The sequence below is a fragment of the Malaya genurostris genome, chromosome 3 (genome assembly GCF_030247185.1).
Source record: "Malaya genurostris strain Urasoe2022 chromosome 3, Malgen_1.1, whole genome shotgun sequence".
NCBI classification, from domain to species: Eukaryota; Metazoa; Arthropoda; class Insecta; order Diptera; family Culicidae; genus Malaya; species Malaya genurostris.
Window position 1 is genome coordinate 43,199,646 of NC_080572.1, and position 22,381 is coordinate 43,222,026.

Here is a 22,381-nt window from a genome sequence, read left to right on the forward strand (position 1 = left end):
CACTTGCTTATACGCCCTTTTGAAAAATTAGCCGGGAATTTCGATAATGTGGGCAGGCCTGCCAGTATTCTCTGCATAAATTAGACCAGTTTTTACTTGTACACTGATAAAAAACGACACCTTGGACTGAAGTGTTTTACATTTAATTTAGCCTTATTTCTCGTAAAAAAATAAACCATTAGCGGCCCTAACACGATCAATAAAAGTGTCATAACTAACAAGTAATGACACTTTTAATTATCGTGTAAGGTTTACGAGTTCAGTAATGACACGAGTAATGATGGAATTCCGGATTTTCCATCATTACCAACATGATTTCTTCTTATTTTTTTGTGAAAGTGCTGAATATCGTCAGTTGTATTAGATGAGAAAATTTGACAACCTTAAAGCAAACATTCTCTCCAGAACTATACGCGAAAAATAATTTGCAAATGACAAAGTGTAGATTTAAATTATTAATGTTTCATTAACCTTAACGTTTCAATGGAAAATAAAATTTATTTTCAGCTAAACGAAAATAAAGAATATTGCAAACAATCTTTTAATTGCTGAGGGAAAGTTATTCTGGTTACAAGCCCCGTGCTGGAGTAGTTAAAAATACTCATCATTAATAATGAACGTGTAATGCTAAAAATTAATGATGTACAGTAATGCAGTAATGCCGAGCGTTTGAGAAGAGTTGTTATTTCTTAGTAAAGACACTTTGAATGATCGTGTGAGGTTGGTTTTACAGCATTAACATTTGATTCACGATTAGATCTATTGGTTACAATACATTTTATTGTATCTTGACAAGATTTTTTTCGTTTTCAACGATTCAAATTATTGTTTCTTCGATTCTACATTCGAATTTATTGTACACGTTGTGTTTCAAACAATATGCAAACTGTACATTTAATTGTTTTCCAAGAAAACATGCATGAGAAAATTTTATGATTTGAATTGTTACGATACTTAACAACCTATACATTCTATTGTAAAAAGCATGTTCACAATTAATTTAATAGTGTATAACAATGCATTAAAATGTTTTTCAATGGTTAAAGCAAAATTGTGGAAGGGTTTGTAACCGCAAATCGTATTGCTTTTCTACAATAATTTTTATTCGGGTTGTTTTGAAACTTTAATTGTAAGTGTAAGTCTCTTCAGTCTTTAGCCAGTTGTCATATGTTCGATCGTAGTAATAGCCATGCAATGATTCTGGACGCTAGGAATCGGCTGCGAAGTCAGTTGAAAAAGAAAGGCCAAATTTCTCAAAAGGAATGTAATTCCAAGACTTTGCTTTAAATCTCTTCAAATAATATTCAAATGAAATCATATTGAATTCTATTGAAAATACACCTAAATTTCATATGGACAACATTGCCAGGTATACCGATTTATCGGTATTTATACAGATATTTGACCTCTATACTGCAATATACATATGTACTCCCAAAATACCGATAATTCACGGTTCATACAGATAAATACCGATTTTCGTTTATAGCTTGGGTAGACAGGAGAAAAGGTTGCTGCGAGACCTTTTTCTTGCTCGCCAAAATGAGCTTTGGTGACATTTCCGTTAACTTATGTTGACGAAATTCTGATACCGATATGGCACAGATAGATTTTTGAGCCGAATACAGATTTTTGGAAAAATGACCTGGTAACACTTCCTATGGAATTGCTTTATACCAGTTAGGAACATTGACATTCAGTTTTAACGTCAACTATGCCTGTCCTTTTCTAATTCTTTTTCCGGTCTGCCATTGGGATCGAAAGTGAACACATTTCACTGAGTGAGTTATTTTTCTTCTAAAAACTATTGAATTGTCTATAATTTGTCTGATGCAATTATATGTGTCAATTCTAAATATATTCTACTGTATCCAGCCTTATGTTTACTACTGCTGTAATATAGTGAATTCTTTAAAAACGTAGTTTAAAGCAGATATTGAAATAGCGGTGTTCAGTGTTGACATTTCAAACGTCAATTACTGGTACGCTTCTTAACAGTTCCTTCTAGATTTTTGTGGTATTTTTAAGTATATTAGTTAATTATTTAACTTTTCTCGATTTTTAGGTCATGGGTAAGATTATGAAGCAAGGTAAGGTTGTACTCGTCCTCGGGGGACGGTACGCCGGTCGTAAAGCGATAATCCTAAAAACATTCGACGACGGTACCTCGGACAAACAGTTTGGACATGCTCTCGTTGCTGGCATTGATCGGTATCCTCGGCGGGTGACTCGTCGTATGAGCAAGGCCCGCATCCACAAGCGCTCCAAGATAAAGCCTTTCGTCAAGGTGAGTGTCGTCATATCAAAATTCTCGATAAACAGAAAAGGACTCAAGTGAGAATGACAGTTACAGCATATTTCTGTTTTTTTTTTTTACAATTTCTTAACTGCAGATCGAAAGTTGATGGTTTAAGTCATTCTATGTAAAGAGTTGGAGAGAGTGTTTGCCGGTAGAACCGTAGTTATCGAAAGAGAAAGTAAACAAAGAGAAACTGTCATTTGCACTTGAGACCTTATCTACACAGCAAAAAAAAATAGGTTTGAAATGTTGCGTTACAATTACATTTATTTCACGTTACACGATAACGATGTACTCTTGTTTTTAATCCAAGATCGACGTATTAGAGACTTGCGTACTAAAAAAACACAAGGCTGAGCAAAGTAACAAATAACAACGGAATGCGGAACAACGTATTAAAAAAATACGTAATTCAGAACGATGTAATCCGAAAGAATTCATAGCATGTTGATACGAAATGAAAATACGGTTATTTTTTAAGTATTTATTTTTTATTTATTAATTCAATGCTCTATAATCAGTCGTTGGTACCATTTCAATCGTAATTTAACTACATTTTATTGTACCGTTCTCCGTCTGGTTGTAAGCATAATTTTCAATTTTTTTTCTATACAAGTTTGTATATATACACATACATATATGTATACACTGAGGCCTTTTTTTATGCGGACTTTTTTTATGCGGTTTTTTTACGCGACTTTTTTATGCGAATTTTCAGAGCTATGCGGGTTTTTTATGCGAAGTTTCAGAGTTATGCGATTTTTTATGCGCATTTTCAGAGCTATGCGGTTTCCCTTCTGCGGTTTTTTTATGCGAAGTTTCAGAGTTATGCGGTTTTTTTATGCGAAGTTTCAGAGTTTGCGGTTTTTTATGTGAATTTCCAGAGTTATGCGGTACGTAAATTCGCATAAAAAAGACTTCAGTGTATACACTTTATTATATTACTCATTATTTAAATCTTTTAATAAAGCAAAGCTTTGACATTCGAGTTTCTTACTGAAACGATTTTGTCTTCTGATATAAATTAGTAGAATTAAACATTTTTTGACGTTGCGTTGAAGAACAGTCGACGAAGACTTTTTTCAATAAAGTTAACAAACACGAAAGCATAAATGGCAAGTTTTGGTTTGAATACAAGTAACAGAAAAAAATCTATTGAATTTTAGCTAGTTTGGTTAAAAGTGTTCGAATTTGTCGCTGTTGTTTACCTACTATTGTTGCAACTGATCTGGTGCCTTTATCAGGCTTAAGTTTCAGTAAATATAACTGAAAAAAAACCTAGAGTTTTTGAAACTGAAGCAGGATATTTGTAAAAATATATTTAAAAAACCATGAGGAAATTCAATACAGCTTTCACGATATTGTCTACGCCTTCTGTCACAATCGTGCCTTCAGCGTGGACACAGTACAAATCGCGACCTGCAACATAAATATGAAAGTTAGAACATACGACTTTTGACGTACTATTAATCATAACATCTAATGCGAGAATAGATGTAATAGTTGTATCCAAGATGGTAGCATCATTCTGTGTATAGTTAAAAAAAAAGTTTGCATTAAACTTAAAAAATTAAAACTGACAACAAATTATGCATCTAGAATAATAAGATTACTAAATATGCCCTAAGGGCATATAAACACTATATCAATTTAAATAGTATCATTATTTTTAATATTCCATTACTTACATCTAAACTGATCAAGGCTGTAGAAAAATCTTCCTTCAATATTTTTGAAACGTCAACAAAAATTTTCAAGTCTGTCGCAGTGTCGTTAATGTGCAGTTTTTTATCGATGTACGTTCTCGAAACTTGAATAAGTCTTTTCCGCTTAGACAAATAATTTTCAATAAAGCGTGTGGGATTTATCCCAGTTGCACGTTCAAAGTGATGTTTTAGTACAGTGATTAGTTTGATAAATGGTAAATTTTCAATCAAGTTTGGCAAGTTGGAAATTTGGAATTATCTATTTTAAAACAAATGTATGATTCAGTTTGTCTCTAAAACGCTTCTCCATATGCCTCGTTCCGATGAAGAACTATCAAATCTTTGTTCGAGCAATATGGCTCTTCACAAGAATAGTATTTCTCGATAACTACTACGCGGCACCGTCTGTATTGATTTTTGCCAAATTTTTCTTCCAGTGCAGACCTGCCAGTTCTATGAGATCTATTCAAATACGTGTTATGATTTCTCATCTTATCTGCCAAACTTCCTGATCCATCACCGATAGTTTCTCCATTATCATCTACATCCATCAATATTTTGTATTTACTACTAACATTTATAGCAACACGCCTGAACACGGAAAAGGGTATTTTAAAAGAAATTGCTCGCACTTGTCCAACCAAGTTATCGACTAACCGATTATTATCTGTTTCCGATGCTTTGATTGCATTCGTTTGACTTCCTTCGAAGAGGACGAACAAATCTGGAATTTTTGAAAAGTTAACTTTGAATTTAGCTAATTTCAATGAATCCGGTACTAGTTCCTTCAGTGGATAGTTTGGAACAGTGACTTGTGACATTTGAGTGTACTCTATGGTCATGTCAGAAGGTAGAATCGGAACCACCGATTCGTCATTTTCAAATGATTCGGGTATGAACATTTCATTGATCTTTTCTACGCACAACTCTCGGCGGATAACACGGAAGTGCTGGAGTTTAGATATTCAACAGATTGGTATCTTAGAACGAGGGGCTGGGGTCCACTAGGAGATTGATAGTACCTATTAGCTCTCTCCGGACAGTACCAGCCTAGATGCCGTGTGGAATCCAGCGGAAAAAAATGAACCAAGAATAGATCCACTGGGTTCCTGCTTCCATGTCGTAAGAGGCGATAATTGCAGGAGTTTCTTTTTCCTTTCAGTTATCAGATATTTTTAATGTTTCACTTCTGATTACTCTATTTTACTAAATTATCTCTTCATTCAACCTGTCAATTTCCGTCTAACTTCGAAAAGAAGTTTTATTTGGAATGTTTTCTTCCATGTTATTGATTGTCTGTCAGGATTATAAATTGAATGATAAAAAAATAAATAATCTAAAACTATTGCGCAAATTCGTTGATATTACAAAGTTAATAACAGAGATAACATATATCGATATATTGAACACGTAGTAAAAAAACACTTGATATTAATATTTCAAACAATAAATTAGGATTTTTCTCGGTAGCCGGCTGCCCAGATCAACCAATGTAACCAATTAATAATTTTAATAAGAAATTAAAATAATAAAGCGAAAATAATAAAGAATAATAAATAATAAATAATGATTTTATAACAACTGTTTAGAATATGTCAATGCAATGAATCAACTATTTTGTCTAAATCCTATTCACTCGTTTATTTTGTAACACGTAATTTCATTTATAAAAAATAGGTAAGTTTTTATTCGTTACGCGATAGTATTGCGAATCTTTCTTTAGTTTACTCGAATTAGAGCTGTGAATCAAGACTTTCCGGGACTTCAATATAGGATATTGTTGAAACGTTCACCCTTATTCTGAATAACGTCGTATCGTTTTTTCGCTCGTATTTTATTCGTATTCTTAATAACGCTAGCAAAATCAGAGGTAGCTATGATTCGATCGAACCACATTCGATCGAAAAATCAATACGTCGTTATTCAGAATAAGGGCGGTTAACTCGGGAAATCAGTAAGATTAGTGGTGCATCCGAGCATCTTGAAACCGGAACATACTGAGTCGCGCGCGAAAAATACCAATACTGAAATTTTTACTAACAAATATCCTTCTCCCGTGACACTTGTGGAGTGCGCAGTAGTATATACGGCCTCTAGTAACAACAAGTGTTGGACTAACATCTCTTCCCATTCATTGGACGATCTACGTTCGGGTCTGGCCGGTGCCGGTACTGATCAATGAATTCTGGGATTACCAGAAGATGCACATTGAAGGATGATTTACCAGTCCCAGGATGGATCATCTAGAAACTCCCTGTACAATTTCAGCTAATCCCGATCAGTAACGGAGTAGCAACCAGGGGTGGTCGCTCAAGTTCAAGCTCAACAGATTGGTATCTTAGAACGTGTAATTCGTTGTCCGCCGTATCCTGCGAAATGTATATGATAATTAAAACTACTAGTAATAATAAAAACCTATATCAATCCACGTAGAGGTGTTGTAATGAACACGATCTTTACAATTAAATGTTTTAAATTCAAAATTTCATTAAAATTAATTCTCAGTTTGTTTCTATCGAAACGCGTGATAGCTGGAAAATGTTTGTGTGTGAAATTTCACATCTGGAAATGCCAGTCGTTTGGGTATACAGCATCGGCTGTATACCCAAACGACTGGCATTTCCTGATGTGAAATTTCACACACAAACATTGCGGAACACACACCAAATTAAAAATAATTTTGCTATGGTTTTTTTTATCACTTTCCTTCAAATTCCCTTGCCCCATCAGATTCAGATAAAATTCAGACAGACTATATTACATTTCATTTGAATCTGTTTGTCAAAATTGCGAATGCACATACCTACATTTTGTGACCTCGACGAACTGAGCAAATAGTATGGGGTTCAAACATGGCCTCGGTTGGTAAGTCGATTTTCACAGAGATTGCATAACCTTCTTAGTAAGGAAGGTAAAAATTCTTTTATAACTCACCTGTTTTGAAACTGTAGCTGGCAAGCATTGCACAGTGGTCCGGATCCACAATTTAGGGGGACAAAAACATTTGTGGCTTAGTCTTATACTTTAGAGCTATGATGTCTTCAGACCAAATAATCAGTGATAGATAAGCCATATTTTGATGCGTATAATATTAGGGTGGTTCTTATTATTAGGGTGATCCAAAAAATATTTTCCGTGTGTGTTGAGATAGAGGACTGCATTCTTCGGCAAAATTGTAGGAAAACTTATATCAAGCAACTTTGCTGAAGACACCATTGTGGTATCTCCAACGGTTTTAGTGTTACAGCTATTTTAATAGAGCAACTTAGGGTGTTCCTAAAAAATCAGATTTTTTGCTCTAACTTTCTTATTTTTCACTTCTCGTTTTTGGTGTCTTTGAATATCTTTTAGAGTTTATTGAAACCAATTTTTTGATGACTAGCGCATTCAGGTAGCGTTTTCTGAATCGAACTTATGAGCACAATTAGTTCAAAAAACAGTTCATTTTTAAACTTCTATATCTAACATTGGAGCAAACGAAAAAAAAAATCTGTTTCTTTCATTTGATAGAAAATACTTTCGAGCATAATTATAAAAAAAAATGGCGGAGGATATTTTTTTAAGATTTTTAAATTGTGTTCATGGACCCAAATGACGTAACGTTAAAAATAAAAAAAAAATTGTGTTCAAACATTGGGTTTTTTTTCACTGAAAAATGCTCATATGTAAGGCATTTATTAGTTTTTTTTATTTATAACAATTTTTATTCAGGCCAATTTGCGTATAGCTTTACGTGGCCGATTTACCCATGTTTTTGTTACATAAAATTATTTTTTTATTGTTGGATCTCGTTGTCACCCTTCTTCTAGGGGGAGAGGAGCTTCCATTTCCTTCTAGCGAAGATTGTTCGTCATTTTGTCCGTTGCTCATATCATCCATTGCTACATCGTTGGAATTGTGAGTGGTTTCCGTTTCCTTGTTTTCATTGTTGATCGCAGTCTTGGGTTCATTTGCAGTTGCTGTAGATGCGCTTTGTACATTGATTGCCGTTGATAGTTGGTTAGATGGTGAAGGTGCTTTTGAAACAGGAGCACTGCATTCACTAGTTTCCGTTGTCGGGTGGTTGTCCTTGTTTTTGTTTGTTTTGTTTGTTTTCGCAGTTTCAGTGCATGGTTTGCCGTAGTGTGCAGGTTGTTCACAAAACTGACATGTAACCAATTGATTTTCATACGTAATCAACGTTTTACACGGATGTATCCCGTCTTGACCACAAATGATGTAAGATGGAATTGCTTTACGTAGTTGCATACGTACCACTCGCACGCCATTCCGGATACCCGGAAAAAAATTCCGCCATACTTCCTTTTCGATGGAAAGAACTTCACCGTACTGCGACATACATTCCCGAACATACCCCTCGCTGGTCTGCGGGGGAAGGTCATGCACGCGTACTTCTATGGCATTGTCCACCATGAACACAGGGATTTTATATTTAACATTGTCATGATCAATACTGTGCACCCCGTTATTACCCGAAGCAAATGCAATTGCATCTTTTTCACGTTTAAACATAATGTACACACAGTTCGACGCCTTGTTGAATTGAATCTCACTTACATCATTAACGTTTAGATGCATTCGTTCCTTAAGCAAGATTTCAATTTCGGTTGCTGCAGGTCTAACTTTGCAGCGCTTGAAATCAATACAAATTGAATTTGGCCTTGTAGGCCAAGTTTCAGGCTTTGTTAAATCGTATTTGCCCATTTCGTACACTCTATTGTTCACTGCACTGTATTGTCTTTGCTTCTGTCGTCGCGACCGTAAGAAATTTTCGACTGTGTCGTTTGCGATGCGAGCACGAACTGGCATTTATTAGTTGTATATATTAAAATAAGGTATTGCTGTCTTCTAGCGTGTTAAAACTAATTCAGCTGCATAATCGGGAAGATGGAGTGCACTCACGTTGGTTGTTACTCTATTCGATAATGCTATTACAGGATCAGAGGTTAAAATCAATCGTTTGAATACATCCTCTAGATTCACTAAACGATTGAATTTCCGAGAATGGAACTCCCTATACTTGCGTATAGATTTATTTCGATTCTCTTGCGCTTCCTCACTGTACATACCAATAGGAAGCAAAGCATATTTTATAATTGCAGTCCCATGCACCAGAAGTTTATGCACGGTTGGCGACAGAGCATACCATCCATACAGCTCCACATAACGAATTCTTGTTTGTTCAGCAAACTCCTGGAAAGCAGGAACCGAAATCTCCACTTTGCTGTTTATCAACGTTAAGATTATGCAAAACCGTTCAAGTATATTTTCATTTAACTCGGTGATTTGCGCTACGGTTTTATATTCTTTGAAAAATCTACGGGCACAGTTTTCATCATTCGAGTTTCCGCCTCCAGGTAATGGTTCGCCAATACGCAACCCTAGCTGCTCTTTTAATGCCGTTCGTATGTTTGTCTCTCGCTCCTTGACATGCTGATTTTGTCGGGACACGCGCCATGTCGGTTTCTCCATGTGCAAACGATAACTCACTTTTAGCAAAAGTTCCATAGATCGAATCATTGCGTGGAGAGGCGAAATTCCAAATTCCCGGGAAATCGATCAACAACTAGTAATTAGGGTAAAATGGGGTGATTGTGAATTTATTCAATGCCTAAGCGTCAGCGTGAATGTAGAATTTCCTCCCAATATGAAACGAATGCGAAAGTGTCAAATAAGAACAGTAGACAGATTTAATATATTTCATGAACTATCATCATTATTACCTAGTAATTTTAACTATTACAAGATAATTTTATTAGATAGCTTAACTTTATTGTCAAGGAAATGCATGTTTTTGGAAAAGATATCTTTTTCCGTCGCATTCATAGATTTTCAGCGGAATGATGTCTGGCAAAGAATTTAACAACATGCATTCAAATTTGTCCTTTTCCTTATCTAAAATATTTATTCCTCGCTCGATTATTGGTTCAACCAGGATATAGCTGCCATAGATATATACCTCGTGTATATTAGCTCCCAGTATGAACTCTTTCAATTCAATGAATATTCTAATATATTCTACTTCGAGTTCAAAGATATAGTTTATTTCAGTTTAGATCCAATTTAATTTCACTTAGAATCAAATACATTTTTCATTTGATTCATGACAACTAGGTTTTGTTTCTTTAGTCAGACTTCCGTGTGTAGATTCAATTCTAGATTTGTTGAAGATTATTTTTTGAATCGATTTTTTGACTGGATATTACAAACATTCTAACATTTTAACAGGTCCAGTTAACAGTTAAAAGTTCTTTTAAAAAAATAAAACATTTTGATTTTAATCTATATCTATTATTTTAATGAAATTACACTTATAATTTATCATAACTTTGTCAGTATATGATAAACAGGGAATTTAAAAATAAATATCACAAATAAAAAAGTCTCAGCTGCACACTTGTTATGAGAAACCAATGTACGCTGTTTTCAGAAATTATTTCCAACCATAGTTATGATGCATCCATCGAAAGCTTTAAATTCTGTGAAAACCCATCCCGCATGCCATTTGAATTCTTTTGAAATAAGATCATCTAGGTAATATACTAATATTATTGGTAGTACCTATTACAAGATAGTTAGTCATTTGCTGTGTATTCCGGACGATACATATTTGCAATGTTTTCTTGAGTGGCAATATTAAAGAATCAATATTTGATTTAAGGATGGACAATTGTATTCAACATTCAAGTATTTGAAGCTAAAAATTAGTCAGTTGAATTCAAGAGCTAAGATATTGAATTTTAATATATCATATTACTTCATATATGCATTTGAATAAATCAAATTCCTAACTATTTCAGAATAATTTTTATTTTGAATTCATGTCAAAACATGTTTGATTCAAATACATCTAGTATACTGTAACAGAAATTGGATTTTTTTTAATTTGAATTGATAAAACTATTGAGTTTGAATTAAAATCCTAATATATTTAAATCTATTATGAATTACCGCACCAAATATAATTCAAAAATAGTGTTGTTTGATTCAAATTTTAATTCAAAGTTAGTTTTATTTATTTCAAAAAATGTATGTATGTATGTGTATATGTACAATATATATTAAAATTGTACTAAATATTAATTAAGATACACGACGATGATGAATACTACCAAATCCAAACCCGGTGAGACAGTAACTTGGTTTAAGTCGGGTATAAATAAATTAATATAAACATAAACTAAATCCATAAGATACAAACATAAACACACATTATGACAACAATTTTATAAAATCTATTTGAATCAGCACAAGGAAAATCAGTGACCAGGTGGGCACCATGGCCTAGAAACGTCTGTGTTGATTTAGTACATAGAAGCAAATCTTATCAAGGCTCCAGGGTAGAACTGATGCAAGGTACTGCTGTCACTCTGACAAAAAAAAAGATTGAATTTTCGGGAAAATTAAAATTTTTATTTTAAATGTTTTGGTTATATTTTCAATAAAAAAACTCACAATATTTGAAAATTATATTACAATATCTAAATAGGAAATGAAACCAAAGTTATGACTATCAAACATAAGGATTATGAATGTATTTCATAAGTTAGTCATATGATATAGAGCGAAGTATTTGTATTGTGATTGATACGATTTTATTTGAATATTATAGGGTTGTCTTTTAATATAACTCAATATTTCAGGTCCTGAACTACAACCATTTAATGCCGACGCGCTATAGCGTACCGGACGTTAGCTTGGACACAAAATATTCTGCCAAGGATCTCAAAGATCCTGCCAAACGCAAGAAGGCTCGTTTCCAGATCCGCGTCAAGTTCGAGGATAGGCATAAATCGGGTAAGAACAAATGGTTCTTCCAAAAACTGCGATTCTAAACGTGATTGATTACGTTAAGTGAATAAGGATTGAAGGATGCTATGTAATAAAACAAAAAGGAAAATGTATGATTTTTTTTGGAATGAAAAGAAAATTCCCCGTACTATATTCTGATGCGTAACATAAATCTTCCGTTTCGAAAAATTTCGCAGTCTTCGCCGCATTCTTAGTGTACAGGATTATGTACTAGGATCCTAATGTCAGTATTTTTCCAAGTCCAGGGTTAAACATATGAAACCAAACTTCTTAACAATTGCTTTACATTTTGAACCATCGACTCAAAAGGCGAGGAAGGTGCAAAAATTTTAAAGAAAGGTGCGTAACCAAAATATTGACACTGTAAAACAAATTCTGAGAACGAAGTATGAATTCTGCATAAAATGTTCAAAACGACGAATGTAACAATGAGAGATTCTCTTTGTTTACTTTCTCTTTCGATTATTGCGAAATATTCCGGCATTTTTCGGTAATTTCTTCAGTGCAGATTAAAAGATTATAGTTTCGGTTATTATTATCGGTAAATAATTGGAGAGAAGAATTGTTAATACAGTAATAATCGAAAGAGAAAGTAAACAAAGAGAGTCTCTCATTGTTACATTCGTCGTTTTGAACATTTTATACAGAATTGTCAAGTTATTTTTCACTTTTATATAATTAGTACTCTATTGAACTTAAGGACATCACACAAGCGATCCATAAAATTGCGAATAGCTACCGCTTACCGTTCCTTCCCCTCCTAACTCTCACCCCTATTCTGTATTTCGATCGAATCGGATTTTGTCGAACGTATGTAAAAATTTGCATTCTCTATTTCGAACGAGTGATGCTTTTGTATGGAAAACTCGAACTCGATCAAGCTACAGAATGCCAAATTTCGTATTCGATCGAAACAATCCGATTCGAACGAAATACAGAATCGGGGTGTCTGTTTTGCCACTTACAAATTCGTTCGAGTTCGAATTTTGCATTCTTTATTCAGTTCGACTTCCCAGTAAATTCGAACATCGGACGCATCGTGCACGAAAGCTTTTGATTGCGTCTCGAGCTTACATAGTGTATCGGTAGAACAAAAGAGTGAAGATATACCAAAGCAGAGAGCGGATATCCAATACTCAGGTGATGAGATATATCGGGGTTGGATTTTAACCTCAAACATAGGGCCAGAGTTTTTCTGGCCCTAAGAGGCGAATGACCTAAAGGTTAAAGCCTCCATGATCGAGACAAAAGAATGTTTAACACTCTTGCACACCCTATCGGGGAGACGTCGGCTCGAAAATGCCTTGTTTGATATTCCTTCGCTCTGTTTCTCTAGCGATACATAATGTAAACATAAAGCTTTTTTAGGTCGACGCGATTGATGCAAATGGTGCAGAATTGTCCGATGACGGGCCGATCGAAGCGCTACAATCGGCCCTATATCGTGCTCAATCGGTCCGATAATCGGCCCGATGATCGGGCCGATGCGGGTCGACAACATCCACCGGGTTGTATGATTCGATCGACTCTCGTTCGGGAACACTTGAAATTTCGAACACTAACTATCAAAGCTGTCAACACTACTTACACTTTCTATATTGTTTATATTATTCATTTCTTAGTAAACGAAACCGTCGCACTTGTTTAAACAAATTAGAACGATTCTAAACCGAACAGAAGTAATACGTACGCAAGTCGATCGAGTAATGTTCGAAAATTTAACAACTCGAACAAATGATATTCGAGTTTATACCCAACTCGAATGGAAATTGAACATTCGATCGGAATATTTCGAATCGATCGACGTACAGAATAGGGGTGTATGTTTTTCATTTGTGCTGACTATAGAAATGGTCAATAAACGGATGTACTGTGTTATTGTCACTAAAGTTACAATATAGCAGAAAATTTCGTGCGTGGGTAACACATTAGTGATTGATTATGAAAAATATTTTTTATATTGTGAATTTGTGTAATTTGGTAGGTCTTGCAGGTTTTTTTTAATGCGAGGCCAAGGGATAGCTCCTAGCTTCAAATAGACCGGGCAAACGAGTGGATTACAGGTTTGTGTGCGGGGGCCGCCGTTACCGACGGCGGGTCGGCGGCCGACTCAGCCGGCGTCGCCTCGGTGGCTTAGTGCCACCGAGTCTCCTTGGCTTCGTTTATGTGGCTGCACCACATTGATAGACACATAACAAAGATATTCACTTAAAAATCGAATGTAAGAATCGAGCACTAATCGGAAATATTCCCAGAACAAATAGAATATCTAAAGAAAATATGCACAATTGAAACTATGCCAAACAACAATTATGCCAAATGAAACTGTACACACTAAGATTCAATTCCGTTGTTCGGTAATTTTCTTTGACGAAAACTTTCGGTAATCAATAGAAATTACCGATATTTCTGCACATGAATTTCATTTTACAAAAATTATGCAAGTTTTTACCGGACGATCAGTTTTACGCAAATTTTCATTATAGAATTCTGTAAATAGATATACAATTCATACGGTAAATCTGAATAGTCGCGGAGAGTACGGTAAAAACCATACCGTCCGTATGGTAAAATAATCTTCCAATAACCGAACTTCTGTAAATACTGATTGTCATGAAAACTAACTGTCAAACAGTTATTAAAATTTTCAGTAAGCGTCTTTTCATTTACTAATCGAAAAATATCTTGAAGGGTTCGTCGAATGAAATGAGGTACAAGTGCACCAGATTTTAAAATATTAGAACTACTCAAAACTTTTTGTTTACTTATAGGCAGAACATAATTTCATATAATTCTGGTGGACTTGACAGGTTGTGCAATGCTCCGAAAGGCGCTCATACTTCCGGTCAACCGGGAAATGAAGTTACATTTTTTCTAGACATTTTCTATATTTTTTCGTGGATATATAGTGCACCGTAGTCACGACTGTTTCGAATTTTTTTACTCGTTTCTAAGAAAAATATCCAAATCCGAAAAACCTTATCATAAGTTTAAAGTTTAGTTTTATGAAGTCCGAAAAATCATTCAAATTTAGAATTTTAACGAAAAGTAAACAAACACAAAAAATTACCGAGCAATCAGTTAGATCCATTTGGTTTACAGTTTACGGTAGTTATTTGACAATTCAGCAATAACCGAACGATCGGTATTCAATTCAATTACCGAACTGATTACCGAACGTTCAGCTGTTGAAAATTCGGTAAAAAATTACCGAATTCTGCGAAATTTTCTAAGTGTGTATGTCTTTTTATTTTATGCCAAAAGACATTATGCCAAACAACTTTATGCCAATCAAATTTATGCCATACGAAATTCGGCCAAATAACGTACACCCGTTTTACACGAACATGACATAACCTCACAAAATGAACAATATTTATTTATTTTGACAGCTGCCGTGTGTTTGTTTACAGTTTAAAAGTTAATCAGAGGTACATCGTTTGAATTTAAAAATTTCAAGTCGTCTCACATTAAACAGATTTATACAAATATTGCTCTTTGATGCTGGAAACGCATACAGGGCAATCTTCTTAGTTCTTTTCATTGTGAAACACCTTTTTAACAGGCACTTTTTTGTCATTTTTCAACTTTTAATTTGCAGTTGCAAAACAACTTTGGTGTGCACGTAAAGTACGTATTTAGTTCAAATTGAACCGCCACTTCCGCCTAACAGTTCAATTTGAACCGCTAAGCAGCCGCAAAGCCCACACTATTTATGTGACCCTTTAAGGATATGACACTAATGGTGCAGTAATCACGAGTTTTCTATGCAAATTTGAAATATCATTACTTAGTCATCATTAAAAATGACAAAAAAATTATCGTGTAAGGGCCGCTACATACTTCTCACCGTGCTGGTTTTCTGTCATTGCAAATCACGATGGCAAATGGACAGGTGGCGATATTTTCCTACACTTCCGGTGAACCTCTCAACGGGTGAGCACGTTGCATCGTGTTAGTCTGGAGAAAATTCCAGTATTTCACAAGAAAAAAAAGATTTCCTGCCGTACTTTGACGATTTGACGCAGCCATACAGTGAGATTTTCGCTTGTAGTCCAGTAAAAAGAAAGTCCATTGGACTATAATCGAAAATTAACTGGTAATATAGTCTTAGTTGCTATGCTATCAATTCGGCGTCATCTCAAGTGAGGTGACGCCAACCAGAAAGAGAAGATTTTTTCCTATGTGTGAATGCGATTGTCAGTTTGAGAACGTTCAAAAATAGTCATGCTGGCAAGCATTTACATTATGCAGGAGCCAGTATACGGGCACCAACATGCTGGCAGCCAGCAGAAGTGTAAACGGGGTATAAACGCTTGCCAGCTGCTGGTTGTTGCCAGCATGAAAATTTCTGAACGTTCTAAATTTCATGCTGGCAAGCGACGCTGATTCAAAATTCAAAAATGGCGACGGAATGAACATATTGAATATCTCGTACGTATTTCATGTTTTTCTCAGTTGAAAGCATACGTTCGTTCAATATCATAATTAGCAATGATGATTTGAATATTTAAAAGATATATTTCAATGTTTTTAATCATTTTCAAATATTTTGCCAGCAAGAAATTACCAGTAATAATGAAAACATTGTCAGCTGCTGGCGTGCCAGTATACAGTTTTATTTCATATTTACCAAGACGGAACTACTTGATAACTAGCTTAGCTCTAAAATAGAATTTTGAGTTGTAACCAAGAAAATAAAACCTGCGGGCCATCCGCAAGGTGGCTGGACCCTCTTGGGATGACTCCCGCCGTCACATCGGAAGAGGAAAACAAAACAAATATAAAAAACACAAAACTAAGCCAAAACTATCAAATTTTATAACTGAACGACCAAAATGGTTAAAGTCGGGTTAAAATAAATGATATAAAAAATTGAGTTGTTTTGTCCCAATGTTTACTTGCGTGGATCCCAGCGCCAGACTTAATTTCGTGAGAAAATTACAAACAGAGCCAAAACCGCCCTATTTGGTCACCAGTATTAATTCTACATCGTGATTGCCAATTACCTCATTCGAACTCATCTCTTTTTGTGTTGATGCTCGCTCCGATCAGTGGATCGCTTCGAGATCTTTAATATTCTATTTTTCGGAATCTAAAAAAACAATAAAATAACTGTTGAATCCAATAATCAAGTTCATTTAAACAGAAGCTTGGAAAATTGGCATATTAGTTCGCGAGTGAGGTAAAATTTGGTGATAACGCAAGCAATAAATATTTAGTGGAACTCTACATTTCCTCGGTTTGTTGTGCTTGAAAGTGATCACAGCTGGAGAAATGAAACACGGTTTTTCGATGTTCAATCAGATGATGTTTTTATTGTTTAATCGGAGTACCTTGATCAGATGATAAATTATTTTGTAATCGGTTGAAGCTATTCAGATCGGTGACAAAGTACAGCTTCTATATGTGAAAAATATTGCATGTTGATGCTGCCAAAGTTTCATTCAAAACAAAGACAACAGTCTGAATGTGAAGTTCGAGACGGAGAAGAGTGTGGAAGTGTTGCAATACTTCGAAAAGCGCCTTCTTAAGGTCGTCGTGTGGGAGTTCTCGCCCCCTATTTTGGGAACGCGTATATGTGGAACATTGGAACAAATATTCAACAATCAAAGACACATCCATACGTAGTAAGTTGGCAGAAATCTGAACGCATTGAAAAGCGAACATTGTTTGTTTTTGGTACGTAGATATGACTTATTTGAGATTGCTATGAAACATTGAATTGAATATGATGCACAATTTTGAGAAAACGACGACATGAAGATTATATTGTTTTAAAATCATTATTATATTGAATTGGAAGCAACACAAAAATACGTTTAGCTAGAAAGCTTAGCTAGCAGAAAAAAGTTGTTCATGAACATTATTCGCAGCCGTCAAATACTACTTCGCGGACCCCCAGGGGCCGCCGGATCACTGGTTGGGAATAGCTGTTCTAAGCCATTGTAAAGATCTCTTTGTTTTGAACTAATACTTTACTAAGGTTCTTTCAATAGAATCATAGTAAAAATCAGAAATTTTCATTACCACAAAAAAATTAATGCGAGATTTGTGAAATACACAGCATAATGTAGTACACATAATGCTTCTGAGTTTATAGCGAAACAATGTCCGTAATAATTGAAAAAAGAAAGTAAACAAAGACATTCTGTCATTTGCAGTTAGATTTTAATGAAAATTCTATGCAGACTACATAAACATAAAGAAAAATCTCTGGCTGGCATCACTAGTTCAATCGTTTAAAGACAAGAGAATAGGAACTTAATTGAATGTATGTATGTGTGAAGCCACCATCAGTTCAATGCATTACCAGTGCATGCGGGTAAACTTACAGTAGATCCGAATTTGATTATCGAAGAGCTTTCATTACGAAGGCCAACATGGGTTTTGAATACCCGGCGCCTTCCAGCAAGAACATCCGGCCATATAATAAAGAATTTCGCTATAACAGCTTAAACCCGCCTGATGGTTTGTTTGTTAGAATGGTGCGTCTTACTCATTTCAGACCTTCAGGGAGAAACACAAAGCTTCCCCCGCGTGACTCAGGTTGGCAATCCACTCCATCATCCAGTCATTCACTTTTAAGATACCCTGATGCACTCCCTGCCTCTCCCCGTTGTCGATATTATTGAGCATAATACAATATAATATGGTATACTATAACGCAATGAAATATAATAAAATATAATATAATATAACATAATATAATATGATATAATGCAATGCAGTATAATATCATACAATATAATATAACGTAACATAAAATAATGTAAGACGATAATATATGAAATAATATGCTACGATACAATATAACAGTTAATGTCGAAGTGCAGTACTGCAGGAAATATATTTTCCTTTTAATAATAATAATAATAATAATCGTAATAATAATAATTATATATAATATAATGTAATATAATTCACTTCAATATATAATAAATGATGTAATAAACAACAGAATTCTATGTTGATTCTATTCTATGACAAACATGGCACTTTAGGATGGGGTTTAACTTATAAGCCATTTTCCACCCTCTCATTCTGCTAATAACGCAGAAGGCGATAGCACCCAGTCGATGCCGTTATATTGACCAAATGTCATCATAGAGGAACTTGTGAGGGCGTAGTTATCTCGCCATTTGACGACCACAAGAGAATACAAATTCAATTGCTTAGAAACTCGCATACGAATTGCTTCATTTCAAGTGAGTCATGAAAATGCAGCGAATGCACCTATTTTCATTCCACTCTGAAATGATGATGTTAACGCAGCTGTACAGACCTTCTCCAATGTACTAATCTACGCGATTGATTACTTTGTTCCGAAACGATCCGTCCGACATTCCAAACATCCGCCGTGGCTAACCGCTGAATTGAAACATCTGAAAACATCCAAAAGAGCTGACACGATACTCCAAGTATGGAGGTTACGTTTTGCGCAATAATTATATTCAGATAAATAAGTTATACAAGAAAACCGTGAAGCGCTGCCATGCCAATTATTTAAAGAAGGTACAGCATAGGATAAAGTCTAACCCAAAAGCTTTCTGGAAGCACGTGAATGAGCAAAGAAAGGAATTTGGATTACCATCGTTAATGCGATTCGGTGAGCGTACCGGTTCGAGTACTCAAGAAATTTGTCAGTTCTTTTCGGAACAATTCGCTCGTGTTTTCTCTACTGAAACATTATCCCCACAGCAAATCGAACGAGCGGCCATCAACGTTCCGGTATCTAATTGCTTTTTGCACTCCATTGACATAGACGTGAATTCGGTACAGATGACTATCGCTGGATTGAAGTCTTCGAGTTCTGCAGGACCAGATGGCATACCGGCAGTTATTTTGAAGAAATGTTCAGCTGGAATAATATCACCACTTTATCGTTTATTCAGAACCTCATTAACTACAGCAGTGTTTCCGGATTTGTGGAAAGCTTCGTTCATGTATCCGGTTTACAAGAAAGGCGACAAGAGCGATATGAACAACTACCGCGGTATCACTTCTCTTAGCGCAATTCCTAAATTATTCGAAAAAGTCATTCTGACTCAAATTTTTAACCATTGCAAGCAGTACATTGATGATACTCAACACGGGTTTATGCCGAAGCGTTCAACAGCTACTAACCTCGTATCTTTCACATCTTACATAACAAACGCTATGTCAGACGGGTTGCAGACGGACGTTATCTATACAGATCTCTCTTCTGCTTTCGATAAAATCAATCACGACATCACAATTGCAAAATTAAATCGACTCGGCTTTGGTGCAAACGTCATTCAATGGATACAATCATATCTCAGCAATCGACGTCTTACTATCAAAATTGATGATTGTTTTTCCGAAGAATTTGTTGCAACGTCTGGAATTCCACAGGGGAGTCATCTTGGACCTTTGATTTTCTTACTGTACTTCAATGATGTAAATCTTTGTCTGGATGGACCACGAGTCTCTTTCGCTGATGACCTCAAGATCTATAACACCATCCGCAGCTCAGAAGATGCGGCATTCCTTCAACGGCAATTGGAAATCTTTGCGAATTGGTGCAAAACCAATCATATGATAGTGAATCCCGAAAAGTGCTCAATCATTACGTTCACAAGGAAAAAGTTACCGTTCAAATTCGAATATTATCTTGAAGGATTCATGATTAGTAGATCGACATGCGTCAAAGATCTTGGTGTCTTTCTCGATGAGCAGTTATCATTCAAACAGCACATTAACTACATTGTTGCGAAAGCTTCACGCTGTTTAGGATTCATATTTAGAATGGCTAAGCACTTCAATGATATTTATTGCCTGAAGACTCTATACTGTACACTCGTTCGTTCTACTTTGGAATATTGCTCAGTAGTCTGGAACCCTCTTTACCTCAATGGAGCTCATAGAATAGAATCTATACAACGTAGATTCGTACGTTTTGTTCTTCGACGATTACCTTGGAATAATCCACATCAACTGCCGAGCTATGAAAGTCGCGGATTGCTGATTGGTCTTGACACACTACAAGTACGACGAGAGCTGTCGCGTGCTTTGATGATAGCTGATATTTTGAGTGATAGGATTGACTGCCCCGCTTTGCTCCGTGAGGTTAATATTAATGTTCGTCCCCGTGCTCTACGTAACAACGCCTTTCTTCGACTACCTCTACGTCGCACCAACTATGGAACAAACGGTGCCGTTATAGGCTTGCAAAGATCGTTCAATCGTGTATCATCTGGATTTGACTTCAACCTTTCACGGAAAACAATTCAAGCAAATTTTTTACTTAGTATTAGAAACTATCATTAGGACTACAATGTGTCTGTTGATTTTACAATAATAAACAAATAATAAACAAATATAATCTATTGAACAGAGACAGCTGATCTCATTCTAACTAATGGTTTTCGTATATGAGATGACTACTGGAGCCGTTACCCTAGCTAGAACGTTCTCCATTACGGAAAATATTCCTTTTGTCTTTCTCTATAGAAAGGTAATAGAATTACTGGAAAACCTGACTTTCGAACGGGGCCTCGGAGAACCCGTAGTGTTATGTATCATTCGACTCAGATCGACGAGATCGGAAAATTTCTGTGTGTGTATGTGTGCATGTGCAGCTTCCAAAGATTTTTGTTGCCGATCGAATTTCTCGGCGATGGTTGAATCGATTCCAATAAACTTTGGTTCGTTTGAAAGCTAATGTTGAATTGTATATCAAGTTCGAAGATTTCATCCAGTGGGTAAGATGAAAAAAGGTGCATTCGCTTCGAGTTTTCGCGACGCTTCAACAGCAGTATTGAACAATGCTCCTGAGAGTTGATGTAAAAATATGGTGTCCGATTTTATCACAATTCATTGATTAAAAGTCGAGTAATCAGTGGTAAGTTTACTCATGAGAAGACTATTAATACAATAGCTCTATGTATGCGCAGAAGTAAATTCGGCACCCCATGAGGGATGCCAAACAATCTTCTAAAACATTTGTAGAAACAGAAAGGATTAATTCACTCCAGGAAGAACGATGAATCTCTCTGACTATAGCTCCTTGCCACATTGGGTGAGTAACGATAGAATATCGTTCAATTTTAGCTCCCACACAGATTCAACCATGTATGGAGAATCAAAAACTCGGATACGTAGTTGCGAAAATGCGGGACAGTTACATATCAGATGATATGAAGTACCGTTATCGCATTCACACAAATCACACGAATAATATTCAGCACGCTGATTAGTAACCAAGTGATAGTTGAGCTTTCAATGTCCAGTCAGAGCTCTGACCAGAATACTGCAATGATGCTTGGAATGATGCAGTAGACATTCTGGCTTGATTAAAATCTGATGAAAAGCGCAAGTTCGCAAGTTGCGCCAGTAGTTGGCATGTTTGGATGCAGCCCAAGATCGAATCTTGTGTTTTATAAATGGCATCATATTATCAAGATATACATTTCTCACATTTAACGAATCAGAAGAAACATTTTTTTTGCGAGCATGGCGCCCTCGAAACTCGTACATACAAGTAGAAATGTCTAATTCGTGCGCACCCAAATAGTAGCACTGTGCACCCATACAATTGACA

The 22,381-nt window shown here is 35.6% G+C and overlaps 2 protein-coding genes across 4 annotated transcripts in view; both read left to right on the plus strand.

The window, feature by feature from the left end:
* The first annotated feature begins 1,652 nt into the window (after positions 1–1,652).
* On the plus strand, positions 1,653–11,905 carry LOC131435867 (large ribosomal subunit protein eL27). Of its 2 annotated transcripts, none has more exons than XM_058604114.1 (3): positions 1,653–1,781; positions 2,066–2,287; positions 11,649–11,905. In XM_058604114.1, exons 2-3 carry the CDS (start codon positions 2,069–2,071, stop codon positions 11,838–11,840), a joined length of 411 nt encoding a protein of 136 aa, XP_058460097.1. In that variant the 5' UTR covers positions 1,653–1,781; positions 2,066–2,068; the 3' UTR covers positions 11,841–11,905. The 2 variants fall into 2 exon arrangements, with proteins under 2 accessions (XP_058460097.1, XP_058460096.1); XM_058604113.1 differs by lacking the exon at positions 1,653–1,781 and adding an exon at positions 1,855–1,982.
* A 4,940-nt stretch (positions 11,906–16,845) lies between these two features.
* LOC131437735 (protein germ cell-less) overlaps positions 16,846–22,381 on the plus strand; it is a 29,390-nt gene continuing 23,854 nt past the window's right edge. Inside the window, exon 1 of one of the 2 annotated variants that reach the window (XM_058607269.1) lies at positions 16,846–17,499. The gene's annotated coding sequence lies outside the window, so the exon portion shown is untranslated. The remainder of the gene's footprint in view (positions 17,500–22,381) is intronic. The other variant, XM_058607270.1, reaches the window with a different exon arrangement.

Bases quoted from the DNA above. Each gene is read 5' to 3' on its own strand.
- LOC131435867 (XM_058604114.1), top strand. From the start codon at position 2,069: ATGGGTAAGATTATGAAGCAAGGTAAGGTTGTACTCGTCCTCGGGGGA. The intron at 2,288-11,648 runs GTGAGTGTCGTC...TCAATATTTCAG, and splicing joins AGATAAAGCCTTTCGTCAAG to GTCCTGAACTACAACCATTT.